This window comes from Mustela nigripes, chromosome 2 (assembly GCF_022355385.1).
Source record: "Mustela nigripes isolate SB6536 chromosome 2, MUSNIG.SB6536, whole genome shotgun sequence".
Taxonomy (NCBI): Eukaryota; Metazoa; Chordata; class Mammalia; order Carnivora; family Mustelidae; genus Mustela; species Mustela nigripes.
Genome location: NC_081558.1, coordinates 9,237,221 through 9,260,463, shown reverse-complemented (window position 1 = coordinate 9,260,463; position 23,243 = coordinate 9,237,221). Strand labels below are relative to the sequence as shown.

The 23,243-nt window shown below is 53.7% G+C and overlaps 1 protein-coding gene across 8 annotated transcripts in view; it reads left to right on the top strand.

Annotated features, from left to right (window-relative positions):
• Window positions 1-23,243, top strand: part of CACNA1A (calcium voltage-gated channel subunit alpha1 A) — a 286,551-nt gene that overhangs the window by 236,746 nt on the left and 26,562 nt on the right. For all 8 annotated transcript variants that reach the window (XM_059389171.1, XM_059389172.1, XM_059389169.1 and 5 more), the window contains 10 exons: window positions 1,527-1,626; window positions 3,097-3,257; window positions 4,701-4,838; window positions 6,387-6,588; window positions 7,727-7,891; window positions 10,940-11,050; window positions 15,562-15,645; window positions 22,303-22,419; window positions 22,757-22,822; window positions 23,000-23,115. In XM_059389171.1, the coding sequence (XP_059245154.1) occupies window positions 1,527-1,626; window positions 3,097-3,257; window positions 4,701-4,838; window positions 6,387-6,588; window positions 7,727-7,891; window positions 10,940-11,050; window positions 15,562-15,645; window positions 22,303-22,419; window positions 22,757-22,822; window positions 23,000-23,115 (1,260 nt within the window). The remainder of the gene's footprint in view (window positions 1-1,526; window positions 1,627-3,096; window positions 3,258-4,700; window positions 4,839-6,386; window positions 6,589-7,726; window positions 7,892-10,939; window positions 11,051-15,561; window positions 15,646-22,302; window positions 22,420-22,756; window positions 22,823-22,999; window positions 23,116-23,243) is intronic.

Here is a 23,243-nt window from a genome sequence, read left to right as displayed (position 1 = left end):
TTAAAAAGGGAAAAGCAAAAAAAAAAAAAAAAAAAAAAAAAGGGTTGTTTTTGTGCCCAGATACCCAGACACATCATAGTGGGGGTCCCTGGGATAGCTCTCCATGTGACCCACGAGGTAACAAGAGAGAGAGATGTTCACTGCAGGACCCTCAAAGAACTCTGATCTAGATCCATTCATGGGCGTCCTGAGACCACATGCCAGGCACATGATGGGGGCTGGGACAAGAACCAAGATGAAAGGGAAAATGGACACGTAGATGAATAAATCACAATTCGAGCCTTTGAGGGGTTGTCTGTCTAAAGCCTGAAGCCAAAGACAGAAGCAGAGGTGACTGTGGAGCAGAGTAGGGGCCGGTAAAACCCAGCGGCAATCAGGGAAGGCTGTCAGATAAAAGACCAACTAACTTGGCTTTGGGGGCTGCGTGGTCCTGTGAATGGAGAGGTGGAGGAAGGGCATTGCCAGCAGCAGGAACAGTATGTGCAAAAGCAGAGGGAGAACAAAGAGTGTAGCTTTTTGTGACCAAAGGGTGTGTCACGGTCGATGGGAATGCAAAGGCAAAGGTAAGTTGGGTTAGATTTCCAAGAGCCTTGAATGCCACGCCCAAAGTCTCCACTTCTAGTAATTCAGATGCTCCAGAAGGATTCTGAGAGGGAGAGCGAAATGGTCATTGACTTTGACCACTGTGTGCAGAAAAGATCAAAGGAGAGAGAGACAGGGAGTGAGGGTGTGGGGGACTGGGAAATGGGTAACGAGAGTCCAGCATAAGATGGTGCCCAGGGATGAGGATGGAGATGTTATGGAGGTAACCCACTGGGGATGGAGGACAGGAAGCTTAATGTGACATTTGGGTTTCTGACTTGGGAGACTGGGTAGATGGTGAGTTCTGTTAACCACAAGACCTTGATGGCTGCACCCAATGCCCTCCTCTTGGGGGACCCACATCATGGCTGGGTAAGGGTAGGAAAGCATCTGCAGGGGCCATAGGGCAAAGGCTCAAGTCCAATAGACCCCGGACTAAAAAACCTCTATGCAGCTCTCCGGAAAAACGGGCTAAGGGATCCTGGCAGAGGTTCAACATGGGCATCTGAAGTCTGGTTCTTTCCTTTCATGTGGGCTCAGAGAATACTGGGGGAGGACCACATTAAGTACTTCCTGAATCCTGTTGGAAGAGCCCACCAAGACCACCCCCAGCCAGCATACAAGGGCAGCCAGCTCTCCTCTGCTAGGTCTGAGCACCCCCCTGCCACCCCTGCAGCTACTCAAGCCAGGCCAAGTGGTGGAGGACCTTAACAAATCCTGAGACAAGAACCACAGAAGGCCATCTGTTGATTATCTCTTGAGCTCAAACATAGCAGGAATGCTTACCACGCTTCCCCAGAAAGGGCAGGACTGTGCCAGGCTCCCCTCAGACCCTTAGGCCTGAGAGGGTGGGGGGGGGTCACATGGAGTTGTGGGCCACCCACCACCCAGACTGACTTCTGCTCCCTCTCTTCCCCTCTCCGTACCCTAACATCCCTCCACAGTGGCAATAGCAAAGGAAAGGACATCAACACAATTAAATCCCTCCGAGTCCTCCGGGTGCTACGACCTCTTAAAACCATTAAGCGGTTGCCAAAGCTCAAGGTGAGATTGGGGCATGTGGGAGGCCTGTCTGGGTTGCCATGTACAGTTGGACAGGTTGCATGCTGCTCAAAGGCACGACATTGAAAGGGGTGCTGATAACATCACATCCGTCATATATGGATATATTTATTATTAGAACTTTCCAGCAGATGGCAGTAAAGTGAGTTGATCTAACAAAATCTGTGTATTGTGACAGTTTTCCATTAGATGAAATGTCTTAAGGTGGAGATCCCTTTTCCTAATTCACAGGAGGACATCATATGGATAAAATAGGGCACAACCATAATGTGGGAAGCCAGAAACTGGGTTTCTGCTCCCACACAACTTTTTACTTTTCACCAGTCTGTTCTAGGCTCTATTATCTCCTGTTCCAAAATAGTATGAACCAGTATTTCCCAAGCTTGTCATTCAGGAGACACGGGAGAAAAGAAAAGGAAATGCAACCCAGTCATTCAAACACACCTTTTCCACTGATGTTCCACCCGAAGGCCACCTGTATTATCTCCTACTTCATGAAAAGTCCTCATTTTTTTTTTTAATTTAAACGAATGTGTTTTAAAAGGAAATGCTATGCCAAGGTTCTCAAATTGGAACCCAATGTTAACAGAAGGTAAAACTAAATACATTCCCCCCAAAAGACACGGTTATTAAGATCTAGGCAGAAAGATTGCCTGAAAAAGGCTTCGGACATGGGTACTTGCTCTTCCCAGGTTAAAAAAAAAGTATCAGGGTTAGGTGCTCACAGTGGCAACAAAGCAAGACTTTCTCCTTCACCCAAAAGAACTGAAGGGAAAAAGTGGAAAGTGAATGACTTTGTTACCATGCAGTTCAACACCACTTAGCGTTGGGCTCCTGCAGGACCTAAAGGAAGGTCCTTTGTCGCCCGGATGTGCCCCTCCCCCATGACTTTGGTACTTGTGCTCCCAGATATGTGGCAGCCCTTTGGGCAGGAAAGCTTGCGCTGAAACACGTACGATGCAGTCCAGCCCTATTCGGTGCTGTGGTTCTTCACCCTTTTCTGGGTGGCAGCCCCCTCCCCAAGCCCCCTGAAAGCTATGCACTCAGCCCCCCCTTCGCCCCCCACCCCCAGGAAAGCTGGCCTGTAGTTACAGGGGGCTGGAGGACCCTTACCCACTTGTGGTTAGGACCCACTATGGTTAGAAGCAGAACGGGGTGGAAGAGGCTGCGAGAGGAACCCCTGCCTTCTTTGGGAGATGATGGAAAGATGCCATCTCACCCAGGATGGAATCTCCTGGGCCTGGGAGGTCAGCTCCCAAAGCCGGAGCGCCCCCTACTGCTCAGTGGGCAGAAGGAAGAGAGGGAGGCAGGGACCTGGAATCAACAGGAAAGGGCTTGTCTGGAACGTGGACAAACGGACCACACGTTTGGTACCACGGGCTGCTGGAGGCAGAAGCCGGGCAAGCCCACAGCCCCTCATGCCCTCTCTCCTCTCCGCCCCCCGCCCCCCAGGCCGTGTTCGACTGTGTGGTGAACTCGCTCAAGAATGTCTTCAACATCCTCATCGTCTACATGCTCTTCATGTTCATCTTCGCTGTGGTGGCCGTGCAGCTGTTCAAGGGCAAGTTCTTCCACTGCACTGACGAGTCCAAGGAGTTCGAGAAAGATTGCCGGTGGGTCTCTGCTCTCCTCGGTGTGTCCGCACCGGGGCGGGCCAGGGGAGGGTTGGGGAGGGGCCAGAAGCGCCCCTGGGCTTGGAAACCCCCTGGACATGACCCAGGTGCAACCCGCTTGGGACTGGAGTGGGAAGAAAAGGTTTTGGTGTTTGCATCTGCCGTGCATCGCTCCGGTCCCCACCTTTGTCACGTGAGGGCTATTCATATTCGTCCACGTTCCCTTTTTGGAAAACCTTTACCGGCAGATGGCGTTTCAAAGTGAAAATGTTTTGCGATTTTAGAAAGATCAAATAGTGCGAGTTACACATAGGACATCAGTCGCACCCTCAGCTGGGTCTAAGGCATCCCTGTAATCAAACCGATTTTTTGTTTTTGTGTGTTTGTTTGTTTGTTTGTTTTCTGGGAACCATGCCACTTGTTTGCACTAAATGGGACAAATGACAAGGGTGAAGAGCTTCAGGTCTAGTCGGGTCAGGTTTTATTGCCAAACAAATTAGGTCAGAAGTAGACAAATTTTGTCTGCCAGGGGCCGGATCCTATGTGCTTGATCTCTAGGGGGCCTACAGACCTCAGTAGCCCGTGTCCGTTCCCATCCTAATGCAGAGCAGCCACACAACACGGGGACAAACGGGCATGTCTGTGTTCTTATTTCTAGAAATGAAAATTGTGAATGCCGGACAAATTTAATTTGTCACGAATGCATTCTTTTTATTTGTTTTCAACCACTGAAAAAGGTAGAAAACCGTTCTCACTTTGTGGACCATACAGAAACAGATGCACATCTGGTCTGCGGGTCATAACTTGCCACCCCTGACTTAAGAGAAAAGTGTTTAGTTTTCATAATTTTCTAGATTCTGGAGTCATGGAGGAGAAACTGTAGACCAGAAGTCGCCCCCATCTTTGGGTCAGCCTCGTGATAGAAATTGCTAAGCCTTTAACTAAGCTCCCTGTAAATTTTACCATCGCCCGGTGTAAAACCTGACTAGGCAGGGAATGGCAGCCTCTTGTTTTGGTGGCTAGGTCTTGACATTGGAAGGACCCCACACACTTGGCCACATGTCTGGGGCTGAGCCTTGTGTCCTGCCCTGAAAAAGAGCAGCAGTCGCCCCCTCCGGCCTGAGGAACCCAGAGATGTGCCTCTCTCTCGTCCTGCTCTCAACCCCCCAAGGCTGAGGCTCCCACCTGCAGGACCGGAAGTTTTTGTGTTACAAGAGAGTGCTTGGTCCTGAGTCGGCTCGTGGCTTTGAGTCCAGCCTCATGTGGGGGTTTGTCTCCAAGTGGACGCACACAGACGTCAGGGAGACCCGTTGGAGGCTGCTGCCTGGGCTGAGGGACACAGTGGGGGCTGGTGGTCCCCTCTTCCTCTTTCTTCTCTCTCTGACTGCTGGAGATGAGTGTCCCCTTCTTCTGTTTACTCATGGCCCCCATTTTCTGTGGCAGCGGCAAGTACCTCCTCTACGAGAAGAACGAGGTGAAGGCACGGGACAGACAGTGGAAGAAATACGAGTTCCATTATGACAACGTGCTGTGGGCTCTGCTGACTCTCTTCACTGTGTCCACGGGAGAAGGCTGGCCACAGTGAGTGGCCCACCAGAGAACCCCACGGTGGAGCTGGGGGCGGGGGGCGGCTAGGGAGCAGGACAGGGGAGGATCTGAGAGCCCAGTACTGAGGAAGGCCTGGCTGAGGAGAGGCTGGCTCCTGGCTTCCCAAGGTGGAGACCCCGCTAGGAGCGTGAGGGGCTGTCACCGGAACGCCAGCCTGCGCAACGTGTGGCTGGGCCTGTGGGACAGGAACCCAGCCCTCACTGAGCTCCGTCTGCCAGACTCTGTTTGTGGAATAGGCATTGCTTCTAATTTGCAGGGAGGCTTCCTAGACACAGGTAGGCCCATCTCTTAACCCTTCCTGTGCCGGTGAGTGCAGATCTCCAGGACCAGGGTGTGTGGACATGACATTTCCCAAGTCCCTGTGACCACAGGATCATTCTTCGCCCAGAACAGGGCAAGGGCCTGGGTGAGGCTGAATCATGTGCAAGTCCAGAGCTGGACCTGTCTTTACTTCAAATGTTGATTTTTTTTTTCATCATAGGTCTTTTTGGCATTTGTAATAATTTGCTTAAATATTGCAGTAAAATGATATTTCTCCTGATGACTGAGAGGTTTGGCACCTCCTTAATTTGTGTCCAAGGCAAGTGCCTCACGCTCCTCACCCAAGTCCTGGCCCTCCTCCCAGAGGTCTCAGAAATGCAAGTGGACTCCAGTGCACCCTCTTCGTCCTCGCCTCCCTCCGTCCTGCTCTCAGGAAACACAGCAGCCCTCCTGTGCCTCTCCACCCACCCACACACACACTCAGTACCCACTTACATGGGGCCAGTGCTAGCCCATACGGCACCTCGGAGAAAATTTTTTAGATAGCGCTTCCTCAGCAGACTTCACTTCCATCTGTCAGAAAATCATTGCAATATACTTAATGGTTTTGTTCAAATGAGGTATTTCATGGCCACCTGCCCAAAAGTTGTCATCATAAATACACAAATCTATCATGACTACAGTATGAATGGCACCCCTTAAGCACAGAACCCTTGAGCAGTGCACAATCTGTGCAACCGTTCAGAGCAGCTACGCACATACACACCCACGTTCATCCCCACTACCCCTTCTTGGCTCCGATCACCAGCTGTGCTTAAATGCCCCCACACACACTCCTTTCTGTCTCCATGACCCTATACACCCTCCCATCCATCACCACCAACCTGGTTTCCCATCCCAACTTGGCCAGACCTTAGTGGGTGAACTTCAGGAGGTCACTTTAATTTGTTAAACCTTAATTTCCTCATGAGCAAAAAGGAGCCAGTGGTAACCTCCCTGAGAGGGTGGCCGAGAAAATAAATAAAATCATGCCCAGCACTTAATAACCTTCCAGAAGCGTTGATGAAGGTAACGGATGCTGTTTTTGATCCTCCCCACAGACAAAAGGAGGTGGGAAGACTTCTGGCTTTGTAAAGTCACCACAGTCATTGGCATCTGAAAACAATGACTACTCTCATTTCTTTGCTGTTTTCTCTTAACATCTCCCTCCATTCCTGTGACCCACCCACTTGCCCCCTCTCTCCACCCCACCCCTCACAGAGTCCTCAAGCACTCCGTGGACGCCACCTTTGAGAACCAGGGCCCCAGCCCCGGGTACCGCATGGAGATGTCCATCTTCTACGTCGTCTACTTCGTGGTTTTCCCCTTCTTCTTCGTCAATATCTTTGTGGCCTTGATCATCATCACCTTCCAGGAGCAGGGGGACAAGATGATGGAGGAATACAGCCTGGAGAAAAATGAGGTGCTACTTCCTGCCTGCATCCCTTGTTTAAAAATTGAGGACACCCCCCCCCATACACACACATACATGCGCGCACGCACACACATACATGCGCACACACACATACACACACACACACACACACCCAGGAAACAGCTTTTGGGAGCATCTGGGGTGGGCACAGCAGCATCCTGCAGGCAGAAGTCCATCTGCTGGACAGCCCGTCCTGGGGTTCTCAGAGGAAGACACACCGACCGCAGGTGTCTGTATCAGTCAGTTTGGAATAGCTTTGCCGTTCCAGAATCTTGGCGCCAGATACCCACAAAGGGATTGATGGAGTTCTTGCTTAACACCACATGTCTTGGGGGACTCTGGTCCACGTCATCTTTACTCTGGTTACCCTCTGAGTCTCTGCAGATCAAGAAGAGAGAATGGCAAACCCCGGTCCAGTTTTTGTGCTCTGTGCCCCGAAGGGACACGTGTCCCTTCTGTCCACATTTCATTAGCCAGAGCAAGTCACACATCAATGTCTGGTATCAGCGGGGTGAGGGAGTATGATCTCCCCGAGGGCAGGGTGGTGAATATTTATGAATGAAAATCCAGTCCTCCAGAGAGGACAGACCTGGCTCTTTGCCCTTCTAGAATCATCCAAGCTAGGAAGAGGACCTGAAATCCATCCTTCCTCTGCTCTGTTGGCCCCTAAGACTAAGCAGCCATTATTCCTCCTTCCTGTAAAGCAAAGGAGGAAAAGAAGCAAAATATTCAGTAGGAAAGCACGGTCAGACTTCAAATCAGACTCTGGTTCAGGTTCAGGTTTGGCCCACTTGGCAGTTGTGCTGCGTCAGGCAAGGGGCTTAACCTCTCTGAGTTTCTCTTTTCCTCCCCTGCAAAGTAGGGTTATCGAGAGTACCCACTTCCCGTGTTTGCTGCGGGGATTCGGGGAGGTCACAAGGGGCATGTTAGCGCAAGATCAGGCAGACCATGACTTCTCAAGGAGCCGCAGCTGCTGGCAAAAGAAAGTGGTCTGGTGAAGGGCTTCTGGGAGTGGGGAATCCCGGCTAGGGACAGGCTCGAGCAGATGTGCCCGAGAGCCGTGGCCAGGGAGATGGGGGGTGCTCTCCTACCCCCGGCCCTCACACCACGGGCCTCTCTCCTGCAGAGAGCCTGCATCGACTTCGCCATCAGTGCCAAACCGCTGACCCGACACATGCCCCAGAACAAGCAGAGTTTCCAGTACCGAATGTGGCAGTTCGTGGTGTCCCCACCCTTCGAGTACACCATCATGGCCATGATCGCTCTCAACACCATCGTGCTCATGATGAAGGTGAGCCCCCAGCCTGCGTAAGCCCCATGCGTGCCCGCCCCTCACACCCGCCCTCCTCTGGCCCCCTGGGGCCATGTGCCCCAAGTTTCCCAGGCAGACCACACTCCGTCACCACTGCAGAGCCTCTGTTCCGGCTGTTCCCTCTGCCGGACACACAGTTCCCACCCCTCGGCTGGCCAGCTCCTTCCACCTGCATCTCCAGGAAGCCATTCCCGACCTCCCATGACTGCACGAGGCACCTGTCTTTGCAAGCACCAGTGATCCTATGAGCCATATCATATCAGCGTCGGGTTGCCCGGCACGCTCCCCCACCAGCCTGTGAGCTCCGAGGGCCCAGGCAAGTCCCTGTCACCCCTGAATTCCTGGGGTTCAAGGAATCCTTGCCCTTAAGGGCACAGGAGGCCCTTTATAAATGTCCTGTGGCTAAACTGAGGAAGGAGGTGCAGGCACGGACCTCGCAACTCTTGGGGCCACAGAGCCTCTTCAGGGTGAAAAGTCAGAACGTCTCACCCTGTGGTTTGGAAACCAAAGGGCCGGATATAAGCCCAGCTCTGCCATTTATCTCAGCATTTAACTTTGCGCAAGGGACCAGCAATGCTCAGGCCTCAGTTTCCCTGTCAATAAAATGGGGATGACCATAATAGCACGCTCCTCCCGTCCCCGGGTGGGGACAAGGATTGAATGAGGACATTGAGGCAAAGAGACGAGCATATCTCTTGACACTTCAAAAACACTCGATGTTTAAGCTATTCATTTTTGGATTGGCAAAAAAGCAGTGCCTATTTTTGCTTGAAACGCTTCCCCATAAGCAAGTTCTTTTATGTTTTCATTGTTAGAATCATGAGCAGTTTCAAAGAGAAAAGAATAGTATAGCACAGCGCTTCTCAGGCTGCCGTGTGTTCACGGATCATCTGGAGGTCTCATTAACATGCAGAATTCGGTTCAGCAGAATCGGGCTGGGATCCTGACATTCCAAGTCAGGATCCCCCAGGATACTGGGGCCGCGGGTCCCCAGACCCCACTCTCATGAGTACCTAGTCTCCAGCACCCAGAGGTGCCCACGGTTCTAAGGTTGCTTCATCTACCTTCTCTGTTTTCTTGAGGTGAAATTCACATCACATAAAATTAACCATTTCAAAGTGTGCAGTTCAATGTACATTCACCAGGTTGGGCAACCGTCACCTCTCCCTACTTCCAGAACATTTTCATTGCCTCAAAAAGGGACCCCCCTCATCCTCATGACCAGCCACCCCTACCCCGGGTCCCTCCCCCAGCCCCCAACAACCACCAATCTGCATTATGTTTCTATGGATTTACCCGTTCTGGACATTTCATCTATTTTTTAAATTATTTTAAATGACAAACACCGCAGTATTTTGCCCTTAAATTCTTCAGTATGTATTTCTAAGAAGAAGTTTTCTTACTTATTCTTTTTTTTTTTAAGATTTTATTTATTAGAGGGGCACCTGGGTGGCTCCATCAGTTAAGCAGCTGCCTTCGGCTCAGGTCATGACCCCAGGGTCCTGGGATCAAGCCCCGTATCAGGCTCCGTGCTTAGTGGAGAGCCTGCTTCTCCCTTTCCCTCTGCCTGCCGCTCTGCCTACTTGTGCCCCCACTCCCATCAAATAAATAAATAAAAATTTTTTTAAGATTTTATTTATTAGAGAGAGCAGGAGAAGGGGGAGTGGGAAAGAAGCAGGCTCTCCGCTGAGAAGGGAGCTTTACATGGGGCTCGATCCCAGGACCCTGAGATCATGACCTGAGCCAAAGGCAGAGGGAGGCTTAACCCACTGAGCCACCCAGGCGCCCCTTCCTCCATATTCTTAAGCTCAACAAGATGAGTGACAGTTCTCTAAGATACATCCCCAAAATGTCTTTTACAGCAAGAGTTGGGTTTTTGTTTGTTTTTTAGAAGTGGGGAAGGGCAGAGGGAGAAGGAGAAAGAGAATCTTAAGCAGACTCCCTACTGAGCTCAGAGCCTGACATGGGGCTCGATCTTACGACCCTGAGATCGTGACCTGAGCTGAAATCAAGAATCTAACGCTTAACCAACCACGCCACCCACGTGCCCCAGGAGTTGTTTTTTGAGCCAAAATCCAAATGGCTACCCATTTTCTCTGGTTTTTGTCTTTTACAACTCCATCTTCGCCCCTCCTCTTTGTCCCCTATGCTGTGGACTTCTTGAGGAAACTAGATGAGTTGAAGGAAAATGGTCCCCCCGCCGGGTGCGTTGGTTTTCTCGTGGGGAACTGTAACCTCTTCGTCTACCTGCCATGTCTCCTGTAACCTGGTTCTCAGGGCTCAAGGTTATAAACTTGAACGTTAATTAAACAGTTTGGGCAAGAAGAGTTCAGAGGGAGTCAGAATAGAAGTTACCTCTGGGGGCGCCTGGGTGGCTCAGTGGGTTAAGCCTCTGCCTTCGGCTCAGGTCATGATCTCAGGGTCCTGGGATCGAGCCCCGCATCGGGCTCTCTGCTCAGCAGGAGGCCTGCTTCCCTTCCTCTCTCTCTGCCTGCCTCTCTGCCTACTTGTGATTTCTCTCTATCAAATAAATAAATAAAATATTAAAAAAAAAAAAAAAGAAGAAGTTACCTCTGGGGTGGGCTGCTGACTAGAAAGGCATACAAGGAACGATTTGGGGGTCCTGGAGGTTTTCTAAGTCTTGGGCTAGGGAGTGATCTTATGGGAGTTCACAGGTAAGGATTTAAAGAGAGAGAGATCTGAAGGGAAAAAACAAACAAACAAACAGAAAGTCCTGCAGAAAGATGCTACACATGTCCTCCTTCGTCCCCCCAGGAGTGCCATCAGGCAGGCAGTCCTAGGATCTGGGATGCTAAGGCAGGACTTGAGAAAGTGCTTGTTTTGCTGTGAAAAGATTAGCCTAGCCCACAGAGGGCTTGCCTGGGACCTGGGTCGCCTCCACAGGATGTTGGGAAGCCCAGTGTCCAAGTCCCACCTGCCCCGGGGCAGAATAGTCGCGAAGCCACCTGCCTCCCCAGCCTCCGCCCTGCCCGCTGACTCCACTGTCTTTCCTCTTCCCTTCTCCAGTTCTATGGGGCCTCGGTGGCTTATGAAAACGCACTGAGAGTATTCAACATCGTCTTCACCTCCCTCTTCTCTCTGGAATGTGTGCTGAAAGTCATGGCTTTTGGGATTCTGGTAAGCACGGCCTTGGGGCTAGAGCCGTGGGTTGTGGGGGACGTCCAGAGGGGCACTGGGTCCTGGGGTGTTGGTCTCCCCACCTGCCCCAGGACCCCCAACCCCCAACCCCCAACCCCAGTAGCATGAGCATCCCTCCAGTGCCCACAGACCCCACGGAGGTGTTTGCACGCTTGCCGAGTGACAGCAACGAGACCCAACATTTGAGGGTTCTTGGGTCCTCTGCGCATCCTGGTGCAGTCATTCCTCGAAGTGATCCAAAGCGCTGGGCCTAATTACCTTGCACTTTAAGGAAAGCAAGATCCAGACAGGCCAAGCCCATGGCATTCCAGCCATTCTAAACCACAATCCACAGAAATACGTACATTTTACAAGGGAGGCAGCAGGCAGACATCCAAACACAGCAGAGATGATTTGTGCCCTTGTTGTGTGTCCTGTCACTAAGCTGTGTGTCCACTGATGGCCCGGCCTTTCTTTTTTTTTTTTTTTTTTTTAAGATTTTATTTATTTATTTGACGGAAAGACAGAGATCACAAATAGGTAGAGAGGCAGGCAGAGGGGAGGGGGAAGCAGGCTCCCTGCCAAGCAGAAAGCCCGATGCAGGGCTGGATCCCAGGATCCCAAGATCATGACCTGAGCCGAAGGCAGAGGCTTAACCTACCAAGCCACCCAGGCACACACACCCCTGCCTTTCTTTTTTAAATGCAGTCGGGGCCCCACTAGCTTGCCTTCATCTCCCACTAATACAGGAGGTCTTAGCCAGAGGCCCATTGATCAGTGTGGGGAGTGTGTGTGAAATCAGACAGGGGGGGGGGGGAACCACATCTTTATTTTCCACAAGCCACTAATCGGACTTTCACATTTCCTTCCATCTTGAAGGCAGACAGCCCCCTGCCATGTTACCCTCAGTGCAGCCTGGGTTCCCAATAAAAAATCAGATGTTTTCTTGGGGCGTGATAAGAGATCACAGGCACCTCCAAATTTCTTTTATGTTCACCCTCACAGGCACCTCCAAATTTCTTTTATGTTCACCCTCAGATGCTGATGACTCTCAAACCTATAGTTAGAAGTTATGTAGTGAGTTAACAAAGAAGTGTATTAATTAATTAGATCATTGAAAAAAAATACTGTGATCAGCGTATTTTAAAGATAACAGGGGCCCTTGCCATCCTGGGTATTTTGTTTTATTCATTTACAAAGCTTCCTCTAAGAAGGTCTTCCCAGCCAAGGAGGTTCAGAGCCAAAAAAAAAAAAAAAAAAAAAAGTGGAGAAAGCCTGAACTGGTGGGGTTGTGTGTTGGGGTGACTTCAAGAAGCCCCCCCAGTGAGTGGCCGAGTTCAGACTCGATACAAGATGGCTTCCTCCCCACCAGCCGCTGAGTCCACCTCCCTGAGGAGAGGAGAATGGTCTACAGTCGGTGGCCACAGCCAGGCTCTCAGTGGGGTGGAGGCTGGCTCCTCACCATGGCTTCCTGAGACAGCAAAGAGTGTCATTGTTGGGACCAGAGAGCCCTCAATTCAGATCACATCTCGACTGTGTCACACACACCCCCACCATCGCAAGGGCCCATCCTCTTCCCCTTCCTCAAAAGAGCCCCTGCAAACCCCAGCACAGATTAAGTGTGTCTGGATAAAACGAGGGTGAAGCCTGGCATGGAGTGTCCCGTAAATGCCAGGAAGGGTCACAGGAAGCCTTGTCACCCCCACCCCTTCTCCTCCAAGGCAGAGGCTCCCGACCCTCTTACCTATTAGGACCGCTTGGGGAGATTTCTTAAAATTGAATGGTGCCCCCGAGCCAACACCAGAAGTTCAGATTCCCTTGGTCAGGTGGGGGTCCCAGAATCTGTATTTTTTTAAGATTTTATTTATTTATTTGACAGACAGAGATCACAAGCAGGCAGAGAGGCAGACAGAGAGGGAGGGGGAAGAGGGCTCCCCGCTGAGCAGAGAGCCCCATGCAGGGCTCCATCCCAGGACCCTGAGATCATGACCTGAGCTGAAGGCAGAGGCTTAACCCACTGAGCCATCCAGGCACCCCTGGAATCTGTATCTTTAACAAATAGCCCAGCCGAGTCCAAGAGACAGCCTGGGCTATCAGGTCCTGTGCTGAACACCAGGCAGGCGGGGGAGGTACCCTCCATCCTGAGCAGTGGCACCAACTCAGCATTGGGGTCCCAGGGTTGCCACCAGGATGGATGGCGGGACATGCGTGGGGGATGGGGATTGGGCTCTGGCGTGCCCGCATCTGGGTGCAAATCCTGCCCCAGCTTCTTTCTAGCTACCTGGCCTCAAGCAAGGCAACTCTAGAAATAGGAATGCTGTATGCCAGCCTCCCAGGGCTGAGGGGAGCGTGGTGTGGGCTCAGGCACAGGACCTGCACGATGCAGCTGTGCTATGCAATTTCTGAATCCCCAGTCCATCTTTTGGTAATGAAAGTGGCTCTGCCCGAGGGCTGGGCTTCTACCTCCTCCACCCCTGACCATCCCATGGGGGTGGAGCCTCTCTCACCAGTGTAGATGAAGCCCCAAGTTCACCATGTGCAATTTAGGCGATGGGGGGAGCTTCCTAGTCCAGGGGCTTGAGGCCTGTGGCCAGACACCTAGAAAGCTGCCTTCACTGAGACTCCCCAGAACAGAGCTTGAGATAAGGAGTGAGTGCAAGGAATTTACCTGAAAAGCCCAGGAAGTTCAGCGTGGGGGGTGGGGAGTGAGGCAGGAGCCAGAAGACAGCCAGTACAGGGGGTATTATGGGACACAGCTCCATTGAGGGTCAACAGGAGGCAGCAGAGAGCACATACGTCACAGTTCTTTCACTTGAGGGGAGGAGAGAGCTGGGGTAGTTATCCCCCAGTGCCCATCAGTCAGAGTCAAGGGCTGCTCCCTGGGGAGCTTTTAATTTCCCACAAAGAGAATTTTAATTTCCCATCCAAAGAGGATGCCCCTGGGCAGAGTAACTGAAGACGTGTAGTCACAATATGAGGGGAGGTGGTCAGGGCCCTGGCAGCATCTATGAAAACACCAAAAGGGCCTGTAAAACCTGAATTCCTTTCAGCTGAGTATTCAATAGCATCCATTCATTGAGCACCTACTGTATAACCAAACTTCACGCTTGCATTCACATGCCTGATCTGATTGCTGTTATACCCCTGGCTTCCAGGAGGGGGCTCTAAGGCCCAACCAGTCCAACTCCGACGACATTTAACTCAGGCTGAAAGAATTTGATCTTGGAAAGCGCAGCTCCAAAGTCGGGGTTCTTCTCTCTGAGGCAGAGGGCTGCCACAGGGTCAGACACTCAGAGAAGGAACGGATCCCTCAGTATGGGACCCGAGCCCATTGTTGGCCTCTGCTTTGTAGGATGCTGGAAAGGCCTACGTGTCGCGTGGGTCGCCCTGAGCCTTGAGAGCAGGGCTGTCTGTTTCAACCAGACCCTTGGATTCAAAGGTGCTGCTCAGTGTGAGCTCAAACCGTGGGAAACATTTCATCATTTTCACAGCAGTGTGCTGTCCCTGTGTGACCCGATCAAGCCAGCACCCTGCCCGGGCTGTGCCAGTCAGGATAGATCAAGTTTACGTGCGGAAACAAACAACCCCCACATCTAAATCCCTTCGGTCAACAAATGTTTTGTTGACATTCAAAGGGAGGAGGCTCTTTGCCTCATAGTTACACAGGGACCCAGGCCCACAGAGCAGCCACCACCTGGAACATGGACAGTCACCAAGCCCAGGGTTAAAAGAGTTTGGTGAGCCCGACACTGGCCAGGAGGTGGTTCAGACCATCTCTGCTCAAAACCCATTGGCTATAATGAGACACGTGGCCCCACAGAACCACGAGGGGGACCAGGAAGTGAAGCCTGCGGTGTGCCAGAAGGCCTTTGTGCTTGTTACTATCTCTTTTTCAGATTAGGTAGTGGAAGAACAGAGAGGTTAAGTCACTGGCCCACAGCCGCACAGCACGATGGTAGCAAAGCAGGGATATGAACCCACAACCCACTCTTAGCTAGCGTGCTATAACGAGTGGGGTCTTGAACACAAACTCTGGACTCACCCAGGCCTGGGTTCAAATCCTGATTCTTCACATCTGTGCTGTTTGCCTCAGATGGGCGAGTGGCCTCACTCAGCTTCAGCCACCTTGTAAAAAATGGTTGATAATCCTTTTCTCCGAGGGTCTACGTGAGGATCCCAGTGACATCATTTATAAAGCATCTGGGGTGTCAGGGAGCTGTATGTCAGAGGGACAGGCAAGCCCACAGGGTAGCCCTCTCTCTAGCAGAGCTGACTCAGGCTGCAGAGACCCCCCCTCTGGGGCCAGGAGAGCTGTTTAGTCCCAGGGAGGGGGAGCTCAGAGGAGATGATACTGAGCAGCCCACACAGCATTTTGCCATTTGAATGACCATAAATGCTGTGGGCACTCGGGATGATCGGCAGCTGTTCCCCTAATGTACCCCGGGGCTGGTCGTGGCAGCTGGGCGTGGAGCCCTGCGTTGGCATCCCTGTCTTGTGGGTCCCCATTCTAGAATTATTTCCGCGATGCCTGGAACATCTTCGACTTTGTGACTGTTCTGGGCAGCATCACCGACATCCTCGTGACGGAGTTTGGGGTAAGTTTCCCACCAGCTTCTCTCTGGGTAACTCCTGGCTGGGTGGAGAATGGGGGAATCTTCCAGAAGCAGCGGTCCCAAGAGCCACAGCTAACTGGGGCCAGCACTTGACCGTGACCAAAGAGGGAGAATTGGGGACCCCAGGGACAAGGGCAGCCCCTCAGGAGGGCAACTTAGGGAGACGGGGGAGCCCAAAGCCACAGTTCTGGGGCCAGCTCTGCAGCGTGAACTTCCCTGCCTCTTGGCTGTTGATTTATGAATATATAATATGGATGAGTGCATTGGGACAATTACAAGACCCCAAGGCTGAGCCCTGCCCCCAAACACCACACAGTCTTGGGACCCAGAAAAAACCAGCTTCAAGTCCATTCTGGTTGAACTAACCACCTTCTGGTTCGTGGGGGGAGGTTCAGGAGGGAGCCGTGGCCATTGAGCCAACAGGGGACACCACTGCCAGGACCTTAGGAAGGTTCCCAGGATGTCCACCCTCTTCCATCCCCAGGCTTGGGAGACTTGTGACTTGCGGGGGTCTCTGGGCATCTCTGCGGTGGCCCCACAAGCCACCTCGTCCTTCCCCCTCATCTGAAAGACTCAGGGCCCCAGAGCTCATATCTCAGACCCCTTCCTTGGCCATTTGCGAGTGAGCACAGGCTTGGGAGCCCTCAGGAGACTAGGGGGAGGGCAGGAGAGCCTCACAGGGAGAGCAAAAGGGCAAAGACTGTTGGAGCCAAGGGCAGGGCGGGGCGCATCAACCTCATCATAATAGCAATAAATATAATGGCTGGCGAGAACGGCCCACTCAGATGCACGACAGGTGCTGTGCCAAACAGTTCACGTGAATTAGCCCGTGGTACAGGTCAGGGGGTCAGGACAGCAAAGAACTCCCTTGGAGGATTCAGCTGAAGGGATCAGAAAAGAGAGACCACTCACAGAAAGGAGGCGAGGGAGGCAGAACAGGATGACAAAGTGCCCAGCACACGGCCACCATGGGGAGATGTTACCTGCCCAGGTGCTGAAGCCGGAATGAGGAGGGTCCACCTGCAGGAGCCAAGGACCTGGAGGGCCTCATCACTGTCTTGAGTTTCTAAGGGATCCAGAGCTCCCGTTGGCAGTCACAATATCTCACCATCCAGCTGAGCACACGACAGTTTTGAACCAGTGGCCCTCTGGGTTGAGAGGTCGGAAGGGTGGCCCAGCACCCCAGCCGCGCAAGTGGAGAAAGTTAGTTGAAACCTCCAGGCACCATCAGGCTGGACCCCAATGGCCCATCCTCCAGGCTGGCAGGTTAGGGAAGGACAGGAGGGTGAGGCACCGGGCCCCCAATTCAAGAACATCAGGACTAGTACAGTGATCGGACACCCCTCCCTACAAGCTGTTTACTTCGACTGGCTTGCATCGCCTCCTCTCACGTAGAATGGGTCCAGTGGTTGCAGTTAACCTCACTGGGTCCCTACAAGGTCCACGTTCCCCCATGCATTCAGTAGGCATTCACTGAGCGCCTGCTGCATCCCAGCCATTGCTGTAAGTGCCCGGAACAGACAAAGCGAAAACAGACAAGAATGCCTGTCCCGCCCCCAGGGGACTCATGATCTATCATCTCGGGAGGGAGTCGGCAGCTTTCAACAGGTGTGAGCAATCCACGTGAAGGGTTTGGCACAGAACCTGCCAGGAAATAGATTGCTTCCAAATGGTGGTTACTATTACTGCTATTATTACCGTGAAGGTATTTGGGTCTGCGGTATTTGGGGTTTGGGCCAACCACCTCCCTGGCCCCATCTCCCTGGGGCCCTGAATTAGAATCATCTGGAGGGGAAAGATAGAGGGTGGGTGTGTGGACACTTTTAGGATGTTAATTTTCCCAACCTGCGGGGCAAGGAGCCCACAGCGTCCCCTTTCTGCCTCCCAGGTAAGCCCGCTAGGTCAAGCCAGAGCTCAGCTCAGGCTGAGGCAGGAAGAGCCAGACCCTCGCGAGGCCAAGTCCCCACGGTTTGGGAGGGAGAGGGCTCCGGGGACCCCCTGGGCCTCAGCTGCCGCCCCCAAGTGGCCGGGTGACGTGGGTTTGCCCTGCGTTCAATGGATAATGACTGTGTTTCTTGTCTTGTCTCTTTTCATGCCTGCTCTTTAAACTGTATATTGGCACAACGCCGTCTGAAAAACTCATCCAATCAAAATGCACTATGAAATTCATTTGTTCATCCATGACGTGGTCTGTGTGTTCATACACCAATGACTATCTCCCAACCCACCACCCCCACTCCCCGCCCGGGAACCGAAACCCATTGGTTTTTTGGCACTGGTTACAAATCAACCTAAAAAACGCTGAACACGCCTCCCAACTGCCCCCGCCCGCCCGCTCCCCCTCCATCTTCAACATCTGCATCTAGAATCCGGTTGGTCTTACTTCTTTCTGAAGTCTAAATGCCTTACATTAACTGTGAACGCATCTTCTCGCGTCAGCACTGCACGTCCTGCCCTGGGCTTTGGACTTGGGTTGCCTGATGCTCCTCCCCAGCCCCCCTACCCCATCTCTCTGTCTGTCTCCCCAGCCCACTCCCACTCCCTCCTCATTCCAACAGCCCCTCCTTCCCTCCCTCCCCTGCCACCCCCCTTCTCATTGTTTTTATGGGGTTCTGAATTGGGGTTTTCTTCATGGGTTGGTTTACAGCTTTTGCCAAGAGAAGACTGGGTTTGCCCTGTGTAATGCCTCCCGCAAGACTAGTCAGCTGGCTGGGTCTCCCACCCCATCCCTTACCTGCTTCCCTACACTCGGAGCCCTCAGCCAGCCACTCATCGCCCCTGTCTCCTGTTCAGCTTCACGGAGCCCAGGCACCGGGCTAACTCACCCCACTCCAGACCTGTGGGTCTGACTGGCTAAGACGTCAATTTCCAAGTCCAAGGAGGAGGTCATGCACACCATCGCTGAACCCATGTGCCCGCCCCCCTTTCCGACACCCACACTCCCCCTTACTCTCTTGTTTGGGTGCTCTTCCTCTCTCTCCTCTCCGCTCCACACATATCCATGCATACCTGTCCCTCTCTGTCCCTCCCTGCACACCCACGCTCCTGCCCCAGCACGCACCATCTCCATTGCTCTCCCTCCCTTCCTCTTTGCATACTTGCACACTCCTTGCTCCTTGCACACTTCTCATTCTCGTAAATTCTATCTTCCCCTGCCTCAGCCCCACCAACTCTGCGCCCCTTTGAAGGACGCCCCCCCCCCGTACCAGGATCCCTCCCATGCTAGCAACACCACGTGCGCTCATCCCCCAGACATTTCATGATTCTGAATGTGGTGCCGCAAGCGGAAGTGGGTTGCAGGGGACACCATCACTGCCACCCTCTCGCCTAAAGCCAAAGTGAGGAAGCCAGGCATTGATCAAATAGCCACTCTCAAACCCACCTGAAATTACAACTGTGTTATGAACTAAAGGATAAGCATTGTTAACAAAAGGGGGGGGGGCGTTCGAGGCCCAGAACAGCATGTGCAAAGGTCCGGTGGCAAGAGGAATCCTGCAGGTGTCTGGGTCTCCCAGTGAGGGGGTGTGGGAGCAAAGAGAGTGAAGGAAGGCTGACCCAGGGAAAGTGAAAACGTTAGGAGGGGATAAGCCCTTGGGGCCTTGTGGAAGCCTGAGAGGATTTGGAGCAGGTGCAGCTACAGAAGTGTGATTAGACAAGATGGCTGAGGCCACGAGGGAGCACCAGGATCCCCTCGAGAGGGGACTGGCCACCTAAGCAGGGGCTTTTCCAGGACCTGGGGATGGGTTGGGTCTGGGCTGGGGGAGAAAGATACCTGGAGGGATCTGAGTCTGGCTTGAACTGGGAGACAGAAGTTAGGGAATACCAGAAGAGGACTAGGTTGGGGGAAGAGCGCAGATGTAGACACAGAGTTTGAGGTGCCTTTAAGGGCACCCCGGGGGAAGTCAAGTAGGCAGGTGGTTACGGGATCTGGGGCGCAGGGGCAAGGTCTGCGGAGGTGTGATCTGCAAATGCTAGGATTTCTCTGGACCCTTCAGTGGCTGGTTCTCGTGTCTTCCTGAGCGTGACAAGCCTTCCCGGGCCTGCGTCCCACCCCATCACCCTTGAACCAGGGCGCACGGGGCATGCTTGGAGGAGAGCACAGCTGCTCCTTCCTGGGCTGTGGATGGAAAGATGGAAGCTAGGAAGAGGGAAGTCTCCAGAAGTTCTGCGAGCACTTGAAGGACTTGATGCAGAACCAAGAAGACGACGGAGGGGTGGATGAGGGCATACAAGTACCTTCCCCTGCCCCCACCCCCTGGACCTCTCTCATCTCCACCCCTACTTCCCCCATGTGTCTCCTTCCTCTGCTCCAAGAAGGGCAGCATGCTCTCTGCACGCGTCCCCCTGCGAGACCCCTTGCTTCTCCTGCATGGTGGCAGGCTCCCCCGCTCTACCCTGAGTCCCCGGAAGCTGCTCCAGGCCCGCCTGCCTTTGCATGCTGGGCAGAGTCCACATGTTATGACCCGCCCCGTGAAGGGATGGCTTGTACTCTGGGGATGGTCGGGAGGGGCTGGGGACACCTGGGCCATCGGCCCCATCCCCAGGTAGAGCTGGGAAGCCAGGCAGGGCTGGGAGTCAGGTCAGCTGGGCACAGGGGGCAACTCTCAGCTGAGCTGGGAGTGGGAGCTTGTTTGGGGCCCCTGGGAGCTTCTCACAGTGGTTGGGCCCAGGATGGTCAGGATAGGCTCTCCCAGTCCCCTCCCCCATCCTAGAAGCCCAAGGGCCAACTGATGGGTCCCAACGAGCACCCTAGACTTTGCCAACCAATCCAGAGCCCCGCCCCCCCCGCCATCAGCCCCAGAAATTCCTTGAACTCCCATCCCTGACTCTCAGCTCCCAGGCCAGACCTAGTAGCTGGGGAGCCCCCAGGAGCCACCAAGTAGGATGCCCATATAGAATTCATCAGCCGAGCTTTTGAGAGCAAAAGGAGTGCTGTGATTGTCAGGGCAGCCTGTATGGTCGTCCCTGCCGCATGTGAAGGGTGAGGGCGAGGCCAGTGGAAATCTTGCTACATGGCCCATGTCTAGGGCTCTCTAGATCCCCTAGAGCAGAGCCCAGGTAAAGGTCCTCCCCCTCCAGCCTGCGGGCAGAGTGACCAGCGGAGCTTTCCTGGTCTGCCCAAGGCGGAGGTCTCGCACCCCAGTGCCTCTGGCATCAAAGCCCGTGCCATAGACCAGGAAAGCGGGTGCCATTTCTAGAACGTGGGGGACCTCGTCAAACTAGAGGGCACATGGCCCACTTCATGGGGGCTGCCATATCTAAGCCCTAGACAACTTTTGCCAGCCTGGAGGCAGGTCCAGAGGTGCCAGAATCACCAGATTTGGTGGAGACATCTGATTTTTAAACACTGGCAATTCTTCTTAATCAGAACCAAACCGCTCAGGCCCAACGAGAGAGCTTCGCCAGTCACATTTGGTCCATTTGTGACTTTGAGCCACGTGTCCCCCACCAGCGACGCTGAGGCCCCAGCAGACCAGCCACCCCTCCTCCCCGACCCGGGGCGGGGGGCAGCCAGGGGCCCACCTCCCGCTGCTCTCCTGGCCCCCCTCCCAGCTGACCGCGCCCCCTTCCCTGGGGGTTTCTCCCGGCTTGGGTGGGAGGAGGTAGAGGCAGTGACTAGTCAGGGGGTCTTTGAGCAGAGGCAGGGCCCACGCAGGGAGGTCCTGGGGGCAGGGACGGCCCCACCTCCAGCACCGGCCCCTTGGTGGGCCTGGGCTGTCGGCGAGCTCACCCACCCACGGGCGCTGCGTACTTCCTGCTTCCCGCAGGCCTGGTCCCGTGCTACTCCACCCAGCCCCAGAAGCTGAGAAGCCATCCCTGAGAGGGGGGAAAAGGGCCCCAAATGCATCTTCTCCGACTCAGCGGGCAGCGAGGACTCGCCCTGCAGCCGACCAGCCCCAGCTCCCTCCCGTCCTCCCCATTCCCGCTCGCCAAGGGGGTAAGAAAAGATGCTCTTCCGCTTCTCCGATTGGCTCGAGCCGCTGCTCCTCTTGGCCGTGGGGTGAGGTCAGGGCGGGCAGGAGCGGGTGGGCAGCTCGGCAGGGCAGGGCAGGGCAGGGGGCCCGTTGAGTCCCATGACAGATGCATTTCTGGCCCAGAGCGTAACATGCCCTGGGAACCCGCACATGTCCACCAGGCCTGCGCGCTGGCTACCCCGACCCTGCCCTGGTGTTTGTGCATCGTACACGTGTGATGGATTCGGCAACTTGACCCGCTTGTGTCCTATCGTCTCAGTGCATTTGGTTGTTGGGAGAAACAAAAACCATCTCGATTTTTTTCCTGATTGGATGATTCGGATATATTTTCTTTCACTTGTTCTTTGGTTATTTTTCCCCACCCCACCCGGTTCCTTTCTCTTCCTTCCTTTTTCTTTCCTTTTCCCCATCGCGGGTGGGGCTGGCAGGGAGGGTTTATGCTTTTGAGTTGCCTTTTCCTCCCAACCCCCCCCCCCCAACTTTGTTCCTTTTTCCACGTTTTTCCTCCGCACCATTGCATTAATAGTGCTTTCTCTCCCTCCTTATTTGGGGTCTGGCTTGCTTTTCCTGTTGGTTGGCTTCATGTAGGGGCCTCTGTGAGTGGTGACGGCTCTGAGCCCCCGGGGGTGGGTGGATGGTCACCCTTTTCTCTCCATCTCCCCAGAATAACTTCATCAATTTGAGCTTTCTCCGCCTCTTCCGAGCTGCCCGGCTCATCAAACTCCTCCGTCAGGGTTACACCATCCGGATTCTTCTCTGGACCTTTGTGCAGTCCTTCAAGGTGAGCCCCTGCTGCCAGTCTAGGGCTGAGAAGATTTTTACCCCCACCCCTGCTGTGGCTGAAAGTAGAAATGAGGTGGAAATGCCTCTGTGGTGCCCTTTGCTGAGTCTGTGATCTGTAGAGCTCTTCTCTCAACTGTGGGCCCCTGGTATAGCTTGAGAGTCCCCCTGATGCCTTCTTGCCACTATGACCTCAAAAAGGCCCACGGATCCCTGGCACCACTCTGGCACAGCTTGGGGCTGCCCAGCCCAGTGGGGCAGAACCCTGGGACGGGGAGGGAGATGGTTTGGGTAAGAGGCCCCTGGCACTCTCTTTTATTGCCTTTTTTCCCCACCAGGCCCTGCCGTATGTCTGTCTGCTGATTGCCATGCTTTTCTTTATCTATGCCATCATCGGGATGCAGGTGAGTGTCGATCCCCTAGCGTTCCTAGAGCCCTCCCTGGGAGGGCCACCATCCTTAGGCAGGCGTGGGTTAGGGGAACCCAGTTTGGAGAGACAGCCATGATGGTTGAGTGGAGTTTCCCTGAAGCCACTGGGGACATGGGTGCCCCTGGTCATTCATTACCTTCCTACTCCCCAGGTGTTTGGCAACATCGGCATCGACGTGGAGGATGAGGACAGTGATGAGGATGAGTTCCAAATCACTGAGCACAATAACTTTCGGACCTTCTTCCAGGCCCTCATGCTTCTTTTCAGGTGAGCGGGCGCATGTGCTTTCCTGCTTCTCTTCTGTTGGGGGCGTGTCCTCTCCTTTCTCCTCCTGTAGGGGGCGTATCCTTTCCTTCCTCCTCCTGTAGGAGGTGTGTCCTTTACCCCCCTCTTCC